Consider the following 16,935-nt stretch of genomic DNA (forward strand, 5'->3'; position numbering starts at 1 on the left):
GGGCCTAGGATGTCTGAACACATAAGCTGTATACCACATGTGGGAACTTCTATACTGATCTCTTAAAAATGTGATACCCTAAATGTGGAATCTAGGAATCCAAGGGAATACGAGGGCTTGGGATCAGATATTTGGTTGCAGGTCAAAAACAAAATTTTAATGCTCTGTGAATGGGAAAGCGAACTGGAGCCAGATTTACACTGAATCAACTGCACTGGCAGAAGTAAAGTTGCCCAGCCTCTCCTTCCCATAGCAGCCCCTCCAGCCCCCTGAAGATATTACCCAGAGAGTCAAGAGACCCTGATGAATGGGATGAGCTATGGTGTAGGGTGGAGGGGGGATCCCTAAAGGGACCTTCCATGAACAGAGGCCTTCCTCTTGCTGAAGATCTTCTCAGGGAAAGCAAATTCTGGATCCACCTCAGGCTGTTCATCTATATCAGCCTTCTCCAACCTGGTGCCCTCTCAGATGTGTTGGACTACAGGTCCTATCATTTCCAGCAAGCATGTGACCATTATGGGAGCTGTAGTCTGACACATCTGGAGGGCACCAGGTTGAAGAAGACTGCTGTAGAAGCTCATAACAAGGCAGGCTGACAGATAACAGTATTGAGTATTTTACTAATATAATATTTTCTGCACCTTTCCCCCCTTCTAAGCCTGGATATAAATAAGATGATCAAATAGTTATTCTGTACCTTCTTCAAAAATGTGCGTCCTTTCCTGCTATGCTCTCTCCCAATTTCAGGTCACTGGCAAGATCACATGCTATGCTCGGACATATTGTGATTTTGTTTTACATACAAATCTTTGTAACCTATAATGTACTCCATAAAAGTCAATTGAATGTGAAGGATCCAAGGAGCAAAACACTGGCATGCATCTGTACTTGTTCAAAGCATTTGTAATGTCAGGGAGCGCAGCTATTACCATAAGCTCCCTAATTATTCGGGGGGGGGGGAACCATTTAACTCACATACGTTGATGCTTCTTGAGGGAAGGAGCAATTAGCCAGAAAAGAATTCCTGACACAGATATTAATTCACATGTGAGTGTATTATGTTGCCATCTACCAACAGTCTACAAAGCTAATGAGTCCTAAACTGTGGCACAGAACAAACTGTGTATGTGGGAATATTTTCCGCATTCTAATGGAGTTGTGTCCATATTCCAGGGCCATAACATCAGATTTATCTGCTATAGTCCAGACCACAGTTATGCACACTTGAGTCCCATTGAAATCTGTGGGACTAAATGCATCTAATTCCATGCAAAACTGTGGTCACTAAATGTGAATTCCCCTTGAAGTTAAGTAACGGTACTCTGGATATAAGCAGTAGGCAAAAGTGGAAAGTATAGTACATAGAAACTGAATCTTTATTGCACTATTTATTCATTCATTAAAGGAACAATCCCATGCATGTTTAGACAGAAAAAAGTCCTACAACTCCCCACATTCCCCAGCCACCATGGGGGAGGGAGACCAGGGCCATTCCACCAGCCCTGCTAAAAGAATCAGTTCTCCCCCTCTTCCCTCCCCATTTCTCTTTCCTCATGTGTTGTCTCTTTTCAGGTTGTAAGCCTGTGGGCAGGGACTGTCTTGTTTAATTGATTATATGTAAGCTGCTCTGGGCACCTTTTTGGCTGAGGAGAGGCATAAAGATATTTCAAACAAATGAATAAATAAACAAGACAGGGTTGAACCTCAGGCCTGTCTGGGGTCCCAATCTGGCCCTTTAGGCCTCCCAGATGTCCGTAACTCTTTCCTCTGACCCTGCCCCCTTTCCCTTGGCTGCCAATAATTTGCTGCATTTCTGGCTTTTGTGCAAGTTTTTCCCCACTCTAAAACGTTGAGCGGGGAAAAGGCGTAATTAGTGGCAGTAAGAGCTTTAAGTTAAAACAGGCTGGTATTTTTTGGCCCTGCCCCCTTTGGGGCCCTTTTCCCTTTAGCCCCGCCTCCTTTTCTCTTTCGCCTTAGCTACCTGACAAATGCCATCCCCAGGAGCTTCTCTGACATTGAATTTGGCCCTCGGGCTGAAAGAGGTTCGACACCCCTGACATAAGGGAATCTCTAAACTTGGCATCAATTTAGCCAGGATTCCATAGAGCACAAAAGAAACTCTACATAAGCTTCGGCCTGCTCTGTGTGTAGTTGCACTCCTCCTTAAACAGCGGGTTCACAGCTTGGGTGTGCTGTTAGATCTGACCCTTGCATTGGATGCTCTGTAGTGTGAAGAGCCTTTCGCAACCTTTGGCTGGTGCAGTAACTGCAGCCCCCTCCTAAACAGAGATAGCCTGGCTACAGTTATTTATCTTCTTATAATGCCCTGATGAGATTACTGCAGTGTGTCACAGGTTGGACTGCCTTTGAGCACTGTTCAGAAATTTCACCTAGATTATGAGCCGGTATGCATTTGTCTGCTCGTATTTCATCAGAGATCTCTTTCACCTGAAAGAACTTCATTGACTCCAGGTAAGTCTAACTAGGGATGGACGAAAGGGACTTACCTGGTCCCGCAGCTTGCTTCGCGGTGGGGGGGAGGTGCTTCGGTTCTCCCCCCGAAGTTCAGGCGAGGGGGGGGAGGCGCCCCCAGAAATTCAGGCCGGGGGGGAGGCGCCCCATTCCTCACCGCCGAAATTCAGGCCAGGGAGGAGCGCCCCGTCTACCCGGCTGCGAAAAAAAAGTAAAGTAAAAACAACAACAACACACACCCGTGATAGGCTACGTAACAAGTTACGTAGCCTATCACGGCTAGATTTCCAAAGTCAGCCGTGATAGGCTACGTAAATCGTCACGTAGCCTATCACGGGTGACTTTGAAAAAAAAAAAAGGGCGTACACAAATGGCGGTGCCCATGGGGAGCTGCCATTTGCGTTCCTTAGTTTGGCACGTCTAGTCTACGTAAAGATTTACGTAGACTACAGCGAAAATAAGGGAACGCTATTTGCGTTGCCGTTATTTTCGCCGTAGTCTACGTAAATCTTTACATAGACTAGACGTGCCAAACTAAGGAATGCAAATGGTGGCGCCCCATGGGCGCCGCCATTTGCATATGCGCTTTTTTTTTTCAAAGTCACCCGTGATAGGCTACGTGACGATTTACGTAGCCTATCACGGCTGACTTTGGAAATCTAGCCGTGATAGGCTACGTAAATCGTTACGTAGCCTATCACGAGTGTGGGTTGTTTTTTTTTTACTTTCCTTTTTTATTTTGCAATGGCAGTGGTGGCAGCCGGTCAGAAGACCGGCCGCTGCCGCCGCCCCCGCCAAACCGCCGCCGGGACCCGCCGCGGAGAGGGACATTCTCATGAGGTAAGTCCCATCCCGGGCGGGGGGGGCGGGGGGCCGGTGGAGAATTTCACCACTAATTTCGGGGAGCTGAATGCATTGGCATTCGGCCTCCCGGAGATTCGTGGAGAAATTCTCCACCATCCCTAAGTCTAACAAGCACAATTCAAGGTGTTGGTTTTGACTGAAATGGCTTGGACTGGGTACTTGAAGCACACTTCTCCTCCCATATGAATCTGTAGCAAGTCAAAGCTTTGCTTTGGAGGCCTTCTTCTGGAGGGAAGGGGGTTGACCAGGGGGGGACCTCTTCATTGGTGGCACTTGGGTTATGGAATACCCCCTCCAAACATATCAGAGGCAGCAACACTTTTCCTTTGAAAGTGTTAAGACCCTGTAATTTTTGGAAGCTTTTACTTAGTGGGCTCAGGTTACTACTTTTATAGGTTTGTTTTCCTAATTTTAGACTATTTCTCTTAAAGTGATTAAGTTGGTTCTAGTGCCATGTTATATGATTAATTTTATTTTTTAATTAAAAAGATGTATAATCTATGTTACTTAGATAAATGAATAAATGCCATCTTCGTTGTTTTACTAGGACCACTGGATGATATTAGAAAGTACAATTTAACCTGGAGAATTTTAATTTGTTGGGATGTGGTCTGAAGACAGTAATGGTGAAATTCAATTATCTGTTGGTACTTTCCACACAATAATTTAACATTTCCCATTCCTTTTTATAATTTAGCTCCATGCTCAGTGGCCCTTTGGGAAGACTCCATTTGGGCAATTCCTTTGCAGTTGTGTTCCTTTTATCCAGAAGGCATCTGTGGGAATCACCGTCCTTAATCTCTGTGCTCTAAGCGTGGACAGGTAAAGAATGTTATATTTCATTTTGCTAAAAAAAATTTCCTAGAAGAACAACCAAGAGAGTCCTAAAATAAGGGCATTGGTTCATGCTTTCAGCGGCTTCTGAGATTATTAACTTCTTGTTTAAATGTTAAGATTAAAGCCCTCATCCTTTGCTGTGTTGAAATCCAGTGTGGTCATTCTCTCAACAGATACAGTAAATTAACTTTCTAAGTTGAAAGGCCTTTTCATTGGCCGTGCTGGCTGGGGATGATAGGAATTGCAGTACAACACATCTGGAGGGCACCAGGATGGGAAAGAGTGATTTAATCAAACAACTTGTTGATTTGGATAGGGCAGGGGTGGGCAGAAGGGACATCTCTAGATGTTTTGGACTTCAATTCCCAGAAGCCCCTGGCAGCATGGCTAATGGTCAGGAATGCTCGGAGTTGAAGTCCAAAACATCTGGAGATTTACTTTCTGCCCTCCCCTGATATAGAGGACACTGATCAACCTACTCAGTACTCATAGGAGACACAAATGCATTGCACATTTCTGTGAAATATTTACCTCTGGGGATTATAGCGATGACTGCAGTGCTTTTGCATGTTTTAGCAGCAGTGCAGCAGGTGCTATTCCAGGGGTTCATCTCCACAGTATCTTTAGGCAGCTGCTGGGGCCCCAGAATCCTGGCAGGACCCGCTGATGCTGATGCCTGCCCTGGGTCCCCTGCTCCAGGAGGTGGGTAGCTATGCAACTGACATAGCATTGCTCCGGGGCACTGTGGGAAATTTAAAATGGCAGCTTGTCGCCAGTTGCCACTTTCACCAGGTAAGCTTATGATTGGAGGGTGGGGCTCCGCTGTCTGAGCAGGCCTGTGAGGGCACTTTGCCAAGGCCTGGCTCAAGCCTGGAGCTGGCCCTGCATGCTCTTCATTACCAGACCCTTAAAGGATGTTGAGGAGGTTTCTGGCAGCATCATAAAAGCAGCTGCACTTTTGGGGTCCACAAAGCCACCAGTGCCCAAGGGTAGCTAACAACAAATTGTAGGTTAACTCTGGGTTGTTTAACCCCTAAACAACCCAGCGTTTCAAGGTTCGGACATCATGCTAATAAACCATGAACAGGGCGATTGTAGGTTGTTAAGTGAAAAAGGAAGTGAGGAATGTACTGGAGGCAGTGTGCTCATTTGTTCCTGCTGGATTTTGGCAATTTGTGGGTTAATTAATCTAACAATTGCTGTTTTGTAGGAACCTGGCCTATGCAATCTTGGTTCTCTTGCCTAGCTTGCCATGATATAGAACAGAGGTGGCCAACTTGTGGCCCTCCAGACATTTTGGCCTGCAACCCCTATCATCCCTTGCCATTAGCTACCCTGGCCTGGGCTCATGGTAGTTGGAGGCCAAAACATCTGGAGGGCCACAAGTTGCCCACCCCTACTAAAGGACTAGGGCCACAATTTCAAATAGATGTCCAATGGCTCTTATTCAAGACAACATGTCAGCCGCATGCTTGCATGATGATGATATCAAGATAGTCCTACAAATCCACTCATTATTGCAATTTTTGGGGCAACTAAGGCCCCTTCCTGTCCCCAAAGCCCTGCTCCTTCTGAGAAGGGACTGTGGGAGGGAGCTAATGTGCTGCGGTCTTGAGGAGTCCACTTCAGGAAAGGTGAGGGAGGAGCAAAGTGACTCAGGCAGTGCCTTGAAGAGCTCCTCAAGGCGCCAGCTGAATGTGCAGCCAGCTTCGCTCCTCCCTTGATCAGGGAAGGCAAGGGAGGAGAGGAGACGACTGAGCTGTGGCCTTGGCAAGTGCTCCTCAAGGCAGAGTCACTCCCACACCCTCTCCCTTCTTGGAGGCCATGTTGTCCAGATGGAGTAGGCTGGTAGGCCATATTTGGCCTGCAGATTGGAGGTTCCCCATCCCTGTCGTAAAGTAACTTGAAATGTGCCTATATTGTTAGGCCTTCCTTTAAAACTCTGACTTTTAATAAAGAACCAAAGCTGGCAATTTAATGTTCCTGTGTTTACTGTAGGTATCGAGCAGTTGCTTCCTGGAGTCGTGTCCAGGGAATTGGAGTCCCCATGATCACTGCTATTGAAATCTTTGCCATTTGGATTCTTTCCTTCATCCTGGCTATCCCAGAAGCCATTGGCTTTCAAGCAGACGAGTTTGACTATAAAGGAAAACGGTTCATTTCCTGTATGCTCATAAATGACAACAGGTTTTTGAATGTATGTATTGAAATAGAGCAATGGTGGTTATTTTGCTAGTCTGAAGGGACAGTCCAGCGAGATGGGTTAAGAGGAAGAGGAGGAGGTGAGATGATGCAAATGCAGGGGGAGGGCTTATGGGGAAGGAAATGTGGCAATAGTCATGTCAACAAGCAGGATGCCCAAGTCTGATACATTTAGAAAAACCTTAAATGTTTCCAAAACTTTTATAAACCTATTAAACATTGTAAATGCTAAACCTTTAGCTGCTTTCAGATATGGGCTGGTTCATGGTCAAACATTAGTCATCAGAGGTGTCCCTCTTCCTGCCTCCTCTCGTTTTGCATGCTCCAGTTTCCTCCTCCCCTTCCTGGTTTCCGGTAACTACCTCTAACTATAGCTGGTATCTATAGCTCTAACTATAGTTTTCCCCCAAGGCAAGATCAATAATCTTCTTCAGACTATAGTTTCTGAATCCTCTTTTGAGGCAAACTATTTTTAGTAATTGTAGTTTGTCTGATTTGGATGTCATGGTAAACCAAGAAGTGGAAGACAGAATTGGCACATGCCATAGGAGGAAGGAAGGCATAAGGCCTTGGCATGTTCCTAATGGCCAATCATGGGTTGGTTGTGATATCCAGAACAGGCCACTGTTGTGATTGGTGTTCCGCTTCCTTGAGTTTTAGGAGCAGAGCTAAAAGGTTTAGTTTCCTTTGCATGAGAAAGCACTGGAGAGTTATGCTGTCTTTGTAATATTTGCTTTACTTACAAATGTGCAATCAGAACATAGTCGAGGCAAATTCCCTCCTTATAAGCAGGCAGTGCAACCACTAGCCATGCATCAGGTCCCTAATGATAGCTATTCCACCTCAAGGATGGACCAACTATCTCACGGCTCTCTTTCTTTTTTCTTTCTCATTGCCCCCAAATTCAAAGCTGCAAACATCCTTTCTTTTCCCTCCATACACCCTTGCACAGCACTGGTTGACTGAAACCACACCCACACCCTACAGAATCCTACAGAAAGATTTCTCATGCAGGAAAAAATATATTGGTACCTTTTGTGGGAAATCTAGTGGATAATTCTGGACTATTAAACTATCAGCCCAACATACGGTGGCTTCCAGTGCCTCTAACACCATTGTGCACTTTTCCTCTCTGTCTTTCTCATGCACAGAGCAACCCTGTAAGTCGGGGTGAGCAACCTGTGGCCTTAGGGCCCAATTTCATGGCAAGGACCTCATGCAGCCCGAGAGCCACAGGTATCAAAAGCCCTCAGTGGGCAATTTGGTCAGACCTCTGGCAAGAGTGATCTGTCCCTCCCTTGGCAGCCTGCTGGACAGGGAGAAAGAGGGAGAGAGAATGGGGTGTCAGAAAGAGAGAGAGAAAGAGTGAGCTAACCCACTTGGAACTGGCCACCACTGGCATGTGGCCTCCAATAGATTACCCCCAAGGAAATGTGGCCCTCAGGAGAAAACCCCCCCAAACATTCCCCACTCCAGCTCTAAGTTTGTGAAGTCAAATGGAATGTAGGCTAGAAACTAATGTCAGGTGTGGGAATCTCATGGTATGGAGTTAGGCAAAGGTTTTTTTAAAAAAAGCTTAGGTAAATGACCAACTGAAAATGGTTGGTATCCGAGAGTTTCAAGGGGTCTCATGAGTCAAGAGCCCCTGGCAACAGTATGATCCAGTAAACTTCAGCTATACTTGATAAGCGCTAACTCAGGGGAACACCTTCCTTTGCCCAAGTGATCTTAATGTGAGACAGTGTTTCCTGATCTACAACCTAAGATATTTTGCTGTGAGTTGACTGTGTAGATTGATTTGTGAAGAGCTAGTGGGTCGATGAAGTGGAGGTTGAATTGCACGACCTGTTGGCTTTTCCAGCTCTGAGATTCCGTATTTTCGTCCTTCTCTTAGAAGCCCTGATAAATAGTTCTCAAGTTTCTTTATGATAGCTTCTTACTTGAAAATAGTTGTTGTGTGCCCCATAAACTTTTCTCTGCAATAAATGTGTACGATCAAAGCATTCTTATTCTTTGATATTGGAAGAGACTAGGTGCACCTTTTTCCCACATTAAGCATAAACAGGCATAACTTTTTAATTTTTTGTTAAGCAAAAGCAGGCTTTGGAGTAATGTTTAAAAGTCCATTCAGTGTTTTTCTAGCAGTTCTAACACCAGAATCTGGACCAGTTCTAACCCAAGTTTTAGTGAGGACTCAGAATCTCTCTGTACAGGTTAGATATATTTAGGCCAGAGGTCAGCAGAAGTTCGATCGAGTTTGGGTAATAGATCACTGGATGATTTGCAGTAGGGTGGCAAGGATTTCTGGCTCCCAGCTGTTTAATAATACCATCTGACTTGGATTCCTACATTGAGCAGGGGGTTGGACTCAATGGTCTTGTAGGACCCTTCCAAACCTACTATTCTATGATTCTGTGATCACACAAAATGATTTTCACCACTTCTGTGATCACACACTTAAATTATACTGCTGAAATGAGGAAAGGCTGCGGGAATCAGGAATGGATTTTTATGTGGAAGGATTGTGAACTCAACTTGGTTCTGGTACTCAGCAGATGCTCAGAAGCAACCGGCTCTTTAATTCTATGTCTTTTGCACCTGGCTCCAGTTGGTGAGTCTCTAGGTTTTAGTAAAACACAAAGTAGATCCCACAAGCCTGACATCTACCCTCCCCTGGCTTAGTGGCAGCCATGAAAGATTCTGGCAGGGCTCAATCAACTGACCTATTTCTTCTAAAATCAGATTAATAAACACCATGCTTTGCCCTGAGCACTTTTTATGGCTTTTCCTGAGTTCTCGAAGAATCTTACCTTTGGGGACTATAGATTTTAGTGGAGGAATGGGGCTGTTTAACTCTTTGCTTTCTGATCTTTTCCCATTCACAACCCCCACCCCCCATTTTTCTCCACATCAGTATTTTTCCCCCTGTAAGGGGGGAAGCAGTGTGCATGTGTGGCCAGAGTGAGGCTTGGGAGGTGTGAGTGGGAAACATGGTTGGGAATGGTTTGGCATTTCTCTACTGAAACTCATAGGTTGCTTTTGCTTAACAAAATAAAACTTTTCAGAAAAGACACGTACAACATCTTGTAATAAGTAATTAAATGTGTAATTAAATTCTCCCTCCAGTTTCTCCCTAAGAACACTAGTCTAACCTTCTGCCTTCCCCCAAATATTCAAAACCAACTTTCACTTGAGAGCCACCCTAGTTTGCAAAGGTCCCTCTTCCCATCCTGTGTATTTGGGCAATGTCTACATACATAAATACACATTTGTGTAAATGAAAAAAGGCAAGTCATGGAAGTTTCAGATAAATGAATGAAGGGTAAAAGGGGAAGCCTCTTCAGATTTAACTCTGCTACTATCTATAGCAATTGCTACAGTAAATCATGTCAGTTAATGTTAATAAAACTTTATGCTTGTCTTCCGTTGCCTTGGAAACCTCTTACTTTTTATTATTTTTCTAGAGCCCTTCTTTCAAATATTTGTGCTAGCTGTAAATCCCCAAAGGCCAGTGCTTTAGGGAACATGTGAAAAGGCACATTTCCTGTAGAAAACTAGTTCCATGTGGACTCGCACAGAAAACAATAGGATGCCTGTGTCACTTGCATCAAAGCACAAAACTGGGTTGACGCAAGATCTGTGTAAGCTTTAACAGCCACAATTAATCATTTGCAGACATTTTGGTTTAGCTTTTATAACTTAAAAATGTCACAGTATCACTCTCCTAAACGTTAAATAGGTTGAATGTAGTTTTTGGTAGACTTTCTAGCATTATTTTCTTTAGCATGATAATTTGAGTTCTACGGGAAGAGGGTAGATTTTTGTCCTTTATCCACATGAAATGTATCTTTTTGATAGAAGCCTGGGAAATTTCTAACCCTGCAAATTTTCTTCAAGCTATCCTGCCATGCAAGGTTTCAGTGTTAGAGCATATGCTTCGTATGTAGAACAGTCTTCCCCAACTTGGCGCCCTCCAGAAGTTTTGGACTACAACTCCCAGAATTCCTAACCACTGCCCATGCTGGATGGAGCTGATGGGAGCTGAAGTCCAAAGCACCAGGTTGGGGAAGGCTGACGTACAAGGTCAGGTTCAGTCCCCTGGCATCTCCTGTTAAAAGCATCTGAGTTGGGAAAGGCTAAGCCTTGGAGAACTGCGGCCAGTCAGAATCGACTAGTCTTCATTTTCCTGCAGTAGAGGCTGGTGGCTCCGATGTCAGTGGGGCTGTGACTCCATGCTGGGTTTCAGTCAGAACCAGTCAGAACTCTAAAGGAGCTATACAAGGTGCTGAACCCATTTGGAGGGTAAGGTTCAGCACCTTGGATAGCTCCTTTAGAGTTCTGGCTGAAACCTAGAGTGGATTCACTGCCTCACTGACATAGGAGCCAACAGTCTCCACTGTTCTCCTGCAAATGCCCCCTTCCTGCATATTTATACACTGTCTCTCCAAAGCAGTGGCTTTGGAGGTGGCTTTCAATAAAACAGCAAAAAAAAGACATTAAAAACAATCAGTAAATACAATAACATCAACCATAGCAGCAACACAAGACCTCAGTGCCCATCCAGCAGCTATCTTTTACATCTTCTTCCAGGTTTACAACTTCTTCAAAAATCCAAAGACCAGAACAACTCCAAACACCATTGGGGAGGTTATTCCATAGCCTTAGAGCAATGGCAATAAAGGCCGTACTCCTTGCCGCAGGAGTCCACCTTCATGCAGAGTGGGCACCAAAGCAGGGACCGTCAGCTGCATTGGCTTGTGGTGAGACGATCATGTACATCCACGTAGCACATGAAGGACTGAACTGGTGTTGGCACTTAGCATGCTGCTACAAGCCAGTCTGGGCTGAATACAGCATGTAGTCGACACCTGGAGATGACTGCATGGGCAGGTGTTTTCTGTATGACTGCCACATGCTCAGAGAAGATCCACAGGTATGGCTTTCATTTAGTTTCATTAGAGTGCTGCAATGATGGAGAAATCTGCATCTGCAGAGCCAGCCAGATCAGGGCTGATGAAGAGGCTGAGGCAGCAATACACTTAGGGCTCCCTTGAAGTGAAGGAAGTACGCTCCCCTCCTGCTTTTTAGCGAAGACATACATTTCACCCAGATTGTGCAGGGTGTTTATCTGCTCCAATGTTTTCAAGCACCTTCTGGCAGCTTTCCAGGAAACCATTTGAAATGGAGCTGAAGAGAAAAACAATAATATAGATTTTAATATAGTAAGGAGAGAATTGAATAACAGAGATTTAAGTCCTTCCCCTCTCAGGCTAAATTTGACTGGATAGTCTCTCAAAATTTACTGATTATTATTTTTAAATGTGCTGTTTTTATTGTTTTTATTTAGCTTGCCTATATCTGAAAGAAGCAAACATATAAAGGAGAATCCATTCTAGTCCAGTGTGTGCTAAATTTTGCTCTACTTTAACATGAAATATCTCTAGGGACATATTCCCTTCAGTTCCATTGCAGCCAGCTGTTAGCTAAGTAGCACTTTCTCACAAATGTTCCCACTGATTTCAGCGGAATCATTTGTGAGAGATATTTGACATGAGAAAAGTTTACATTCAGGCCCCAGGCGAAAGGACCTGAAGTAAATAAATTATGCTCCCTGGGTTGCTCTCTCCTCCCACCCCACCCCCACCATATAACCAATGCCTGTAATTATGAAAAGGCTAAAAATGTTGCTTCATTAAGAAAACATTAATATGAGGTAAAGCTTTAATCTTCCTCTTCCAAAGCCAGCTTGCCATTGAAATATGCGTAAACAGAACTGCAGACTTGTGACTCCTTTGAACAGTAGCAAAGAGCCACACACATAATCCTCTGCTATTAGCATCATGATATTCTGGTGTGGGAACAAGTGAAATGACATCTGGTAGGAATAAACAAGTGATGGGAAAAAGAGGATGAGAAAAAGGGATACCCTTTATATACGTCCCTTTCAGGGACTGATAATCAAAAGATAGGAATAGTTTCGTGTGTGTGTGTGTGTGTGTGTGTACATACTTGTGTTACCTATCTTTAGAAATGGTCCAAATGCATACAGTTATTCTCAGGGTGGTAAAACTGTGACATGTTTTATCAAAGATATTCATCCGAAATCACCAACAGTTCTAAATGTGAAGGGGGGTGGGAATAATGGGATGTTTGAGGTATCTCCTGCTTCCTGTCACATAGTACACAAACCATGCAAAGGGTTACATTCCAAGCAGGGGGTTAAAACAGCCACAGACTCAAAGTCACTGGAAACAGCAACTTGGACTCCACATTTTCCAGATTAGTGCATGTTTAAGTGGCCTCTTTCTGCCTGGTACATAAGCAAAGCAGTTAATCTGCCTACTGATAGCAGAGCACGATTATACTTGCAAGACATTCTTAACCTTTTGGAATCAAAGCCATTCATAAAAAAGCCTTAAAAGGTAACACAGTCCAGGGTTTTTGCTGGGACAGGCTGTTAGCAGGACTTCTATTGCTTTTTGATTTTAAGACAAAGCTTTGTAGCCATATGGTCACTGGGGTTTGAAAGTCAAGATTGGATCAGTTTTGGCAAGTCAGTTTTGGGAAATGGTCATATCCACAAATAACTGCAACCCAAATAAGAAGGGCCACAACTCACAGGCCGAGAGTGTTCAGAAGGTGCCTTGACACATTTATCACCGGGGTAAATTAACACATTTCTTTCCACACTTCTTTGATTCCAATGGGTCCTCTCATTTTGTCTTATAAGACAAAATAAGTGGAAACTTGCAAAATGTCACAGAAAGTTGCCTAATAGCCACACACCCTAGATCAAGCCCTACCGCCAGCAGAAACACCATCAGTGATACGCTTATACCCACAGAGTATAATGTCCATGGCATTCTGGGTGCCTCCACTGGCTCTCCCAGTGGGTGCCTCTCCTCCACCTCATTCTAACCTCCTCAGCTGGCCTTTGGTTTGCTCTCTTAACAGCATTTCTTGGGATTGCTCTCTTAACAGCATGTGATGGGGACCCTACTAGCAAATTGTTAGTTATGTAATCTATTATTATTGGAGGGGCAAGAGCCATATGGGATTTTCTGATTTGAGACCAAAATAACTTGACCTCTGTTCGACATTATGCACCTTGACTTGCCGGGAGAGCATTTGCTACTCTGCCTCAGACAACAAAATGTCTTGGGCCAGCCATGTAGGAAGCCAGTGTCGTTATTTATGCCTAGGGGAATGTAATCAAATATCTTGATAAATTCTAATTCAGCTAATTCAGACTGAAGTGTCTTCAGAGATTGAAATTGTCAGGGTGGATACTGAGCCCCAGAGTAGTTCTGATTCTGAGGAGGACCAACCACCCGTGGGAGAGGAGCTCGCTCATCTCTCACAGGCACAGTGGCAGGGAGAGATTCCTCCTGCCTGCATTCCTGAGAGAGATAGTGACCCTAGCAGTGAGAGAGCAGGGGATGGGATCTTGCTGGACGCTTGGTGGGGACGGAGGGAGTGGCTCCTGATGGAGGGCGCTGAGAGGCAGCACTCTGCCCGCTTGGCACTAAAACAACGGTTGTGTCCCGAGGATCCCTGGGTAAGAGGGAGGACCTCTCCATAGCCCATAAGTTCAGAGTTTTCCCTCTCTTCCCCTTCAAATGGGGACCAACTGCCTTACCCGGAGCTTAGGCTACCCTGCTAACTACCCCAATGCGTTTCCTTGCTTAGTCGCTGGTGAAAGCATCTGAAAGAGTCATTAAGTTGTAAAGGAATAAAGCCTTGGAAAGAATCCCTTTCATCTGTGTCGTGAGTTAGCTATTGGAGGGGACTTAAAGAGGCAGCTAGGGTGCTCCTGACAGAAATGTTCTCCTACTGATTTCGGAAGGTTGCCATTTCTAATAGAGCTTCAGCTACTGGGTGATACAGAAATTAAATAAATAAATAAATATCAAATTTGTGTCCTTTTTTTTTTTTTGCATAGAGTCTGACCTGTTTGTCCTATGTAAAATGCAGATGGGACATTGCTTTTCGTTTAGTCATAATTTGTCACATTTTGTATTTCCTCTGCAGTTTTATGTCGACGTAAAGGACTGGTGGCTTTTTGGTTTCTATTTCTGCATGCCACTTGCATGCACTGCATTCTTTTACACCCTGATGACCTGTGAAATGTTAAACAGGAGGAAAAGTAATTTGAGAATCGCTCTCAGTGAACATCTTAAGCAGGTAAGGAAGGAAGGCAATAGCTAGAAAACACTTCCACATGCATTTTCCATGTGCTGTCTTGAAAACCTTTTCAGCACAGACTTTAATAAAACGCATTCCAAAAATAGAAAGCATAGCTAAAGGTGAGTTTTGACCCAAAAGTATTCAGGCAAACTCAGAACATAAGGGCAATTTTGAGTGCAATCAGATAATGCAGACACCAAGTTTTAGAGACTAGACACGTTTATTTCCTTTTTAAAATGTGTGCAGCAGTTTTGCTCACCCACTCTCTAACCTTAAGTTCTAGTTTCTGAATTCCTTGGCCTCCAGCTACAAGTCTGTGCCAAAGATACGTTCCTACATTTCTCTTACTAAACGTGTTTTTCTTTTGGGTCCTTTCAACTTGAGCCAAGTCCAAATAAAAATATATTTCCTGCTGTGAAAGAGAAGGATGATTAATGTAGTCATGAACATTGTATGATTGATGCATGACATTTTTGTAATGGTATTTGAATAAAACTTTAATTTTCAGTTCCACTCCCTAAGAAGGGAATGGGGACTGTGTGACTCTCTAGATTTGTTGGACTGCAAGTCCCATCATCCTTCACCATTGGCTATGCTGGCTAGGGGTGATGGGATTAGCGGTCCAACAACATCTGGAGGCCCACACATTCTCCACCCTGCCCCAAGATACACCACAGGTAGACTGCTTTCAGGCAGTGGTGCAGCAGGAAAGCTTAGACCCTGGATTTCATGGTCTTAGTTCAGTTGTGAAGAACATGAGTAACATTTCTCCCCACTCCTCACCATCCCATGCTTACAACTGCTTCTATATTCCTGATATGTTAGAACAAAAAAACCAATGATAATGATAATTCTCTGGACCAGTGGAGGCTGGTGGCTGCGATGTCAGTGGGGCAATGAATCTGCTCCAGGTTTCAGTCAGTACCAGTCAGAACTCCAAAGGAGCTCTCCAGGTTGCTCTGCAGCTTGGATAGCTCCTTTGGATTTCTGGCTGGTTCTGACTGAACCCTGGAGTGAATTGACCACCCCACTGACATCGGAGCCACCAGCCTTCACTGCTCTAAACCTACGCAGTTTCACATTTTATACTCACCTAAGTCATAGCACCATCATGACTACAGGAATAAAATGGAGTCTGTTTCTGCCTCCCAGATGATAACACGTTTACCCGGAAATAAGCGTCATTTGTTATAGAAGAGGATAATACATTTTTCTAGTAAAAATAATAAAATGAGCCGCTGTAACCATGAGCATGCCCTGACTATAAAATGCTTTTTAAAATAAGAAGGAGGAAATACTGATGTGGCAAGGAACGTCAGCTAGGGATGTCGGAGAAATCAGCAACGGAACCAAATGAGTTTGGATTTTTATGAATCTAACCTGTGGATTCCGGAGCAGGCCAGCTTTTCCCTTGTCGGGTGGATTCCACAGATTTGCAGACTGTTTTGCAGACTGTTTGGGAATTTTGCACAACATTTAAAACCCTGGCCAAAAATGTGCATTTCTCCCATAGGCTATAGTGTGAAAATACGCATTTCTGTGGAATTCGTGCAATTTGGGGGAATGTGCACATTTTTGCATGTGTGAATTTGCACATATTCACATCTGAGCAAATTTGGAAGCTTCAGAAGAATCTGATTCTGTTGATGGGTGGATGACGGAACAAAGGGCTCCTGACAATCCGTGAGACATGGATGGAACAGATTTTACACAACCTGTACATCCCTAAGGTCAGCCCTGGTGGCCTTGGCATGTCCATGCTGGCCCAGGTGCTTGACACCAGGCCTATTTGTCACTTCCTCTGTCACCTCCACTCTCTGGGTGGTCATTTGAGGGGGGCAGCTGGGCTGTGAGGCCTGGGCTTTGACCCCAAGGGGCAGCCCTAGCTGCACCACTGCTTTCAGGTTTTAGAGTGGTTGCTTTAATCCAGAAAGTCCATGTGCATCAGCTGATAAACCCCTGACGATTCTAAAGCCGTCCAGGAATTAAGAAGTGTTGATAAGAATCCTACAGTATTGGGTCAGCTTCTTGCCCAGTGCATTTTTCTTTTTCCATGAATAATCACTGCAAGATCAGTCACTAGCTATATGTGTAATAACCATGCTCTCTAAGGCTTTCCCCGCCACTCCCTTATATTTGGGCAGTTTCCGTTTTATTCTCAGTAGGTTTGTGCTTGGCTTGGTCCAACTTTTTCACATACTTACTTGTCCTTTTATCCTCCAGCGACGAGAAGTTGCAAAGACAGTTTTCTGCTTAGTTGTCATTTTTGCCCTTTGCTGGTTTCCTCTCCATTTGAGCCGGATTCTGAAGAAAATGTTGTATTATGAAGATGACCCTAACAGATGTGAATTACTCAGGTATTATTTTAATATC

General features: G+C 44.3%; 1 protein-coding gene across 3 annotated transcripts in view; it reads left to right on the top strand.

Moving 5' to 3' along the window:
• The window catches only part of EDNRA (endothelin receptor type A), a 50,912-nt gene that overhangs the window by 22,056 nt on the left and 11,921 nt on the right, over positions 1-16,935 (top strand). For all 3 annotated transcript variants that reach the window (XR_014792102.1, XM_084856222.1, XM_084856221.1), the window contains exons 3-6: positions 4,034-4,158; positions 6,172-6,370; positions 14,407-14,559; positions 16,786-16,919. Coding sequence is in view for 2 of the 3 variants with exons in the window: in XM_084856222.1 (XP_084712348.1) it covers positions 4,034-4,158; positions 6,172-6,370; positions 14,407-14,559; positions 16,786-16,919 (611 nt within the window). In the remaining variant the exon portion in view is untranslated. The remainder of the gene's footprint in view (positions 1-4,033; positions 4,159-6,171; positions 6,371-14,406; positions 14,560-16,785; positions 16,920-16,935) is intronic.

This window comes from Heloderma suspectum, chromosome 5, assembly GCF_057233095.1.
Source record: "Heloderma suspectum isolate Gila_16-S chromosome 5, 16-S_ref, whole genome shotgun sequence".
Classification (NCBI taxonomy): Eukaryota; Metazoa; Chordata; class Lepidosauria; order Squamata; family Helodermatidae; genus Heloderma; species Heloderma suspectum.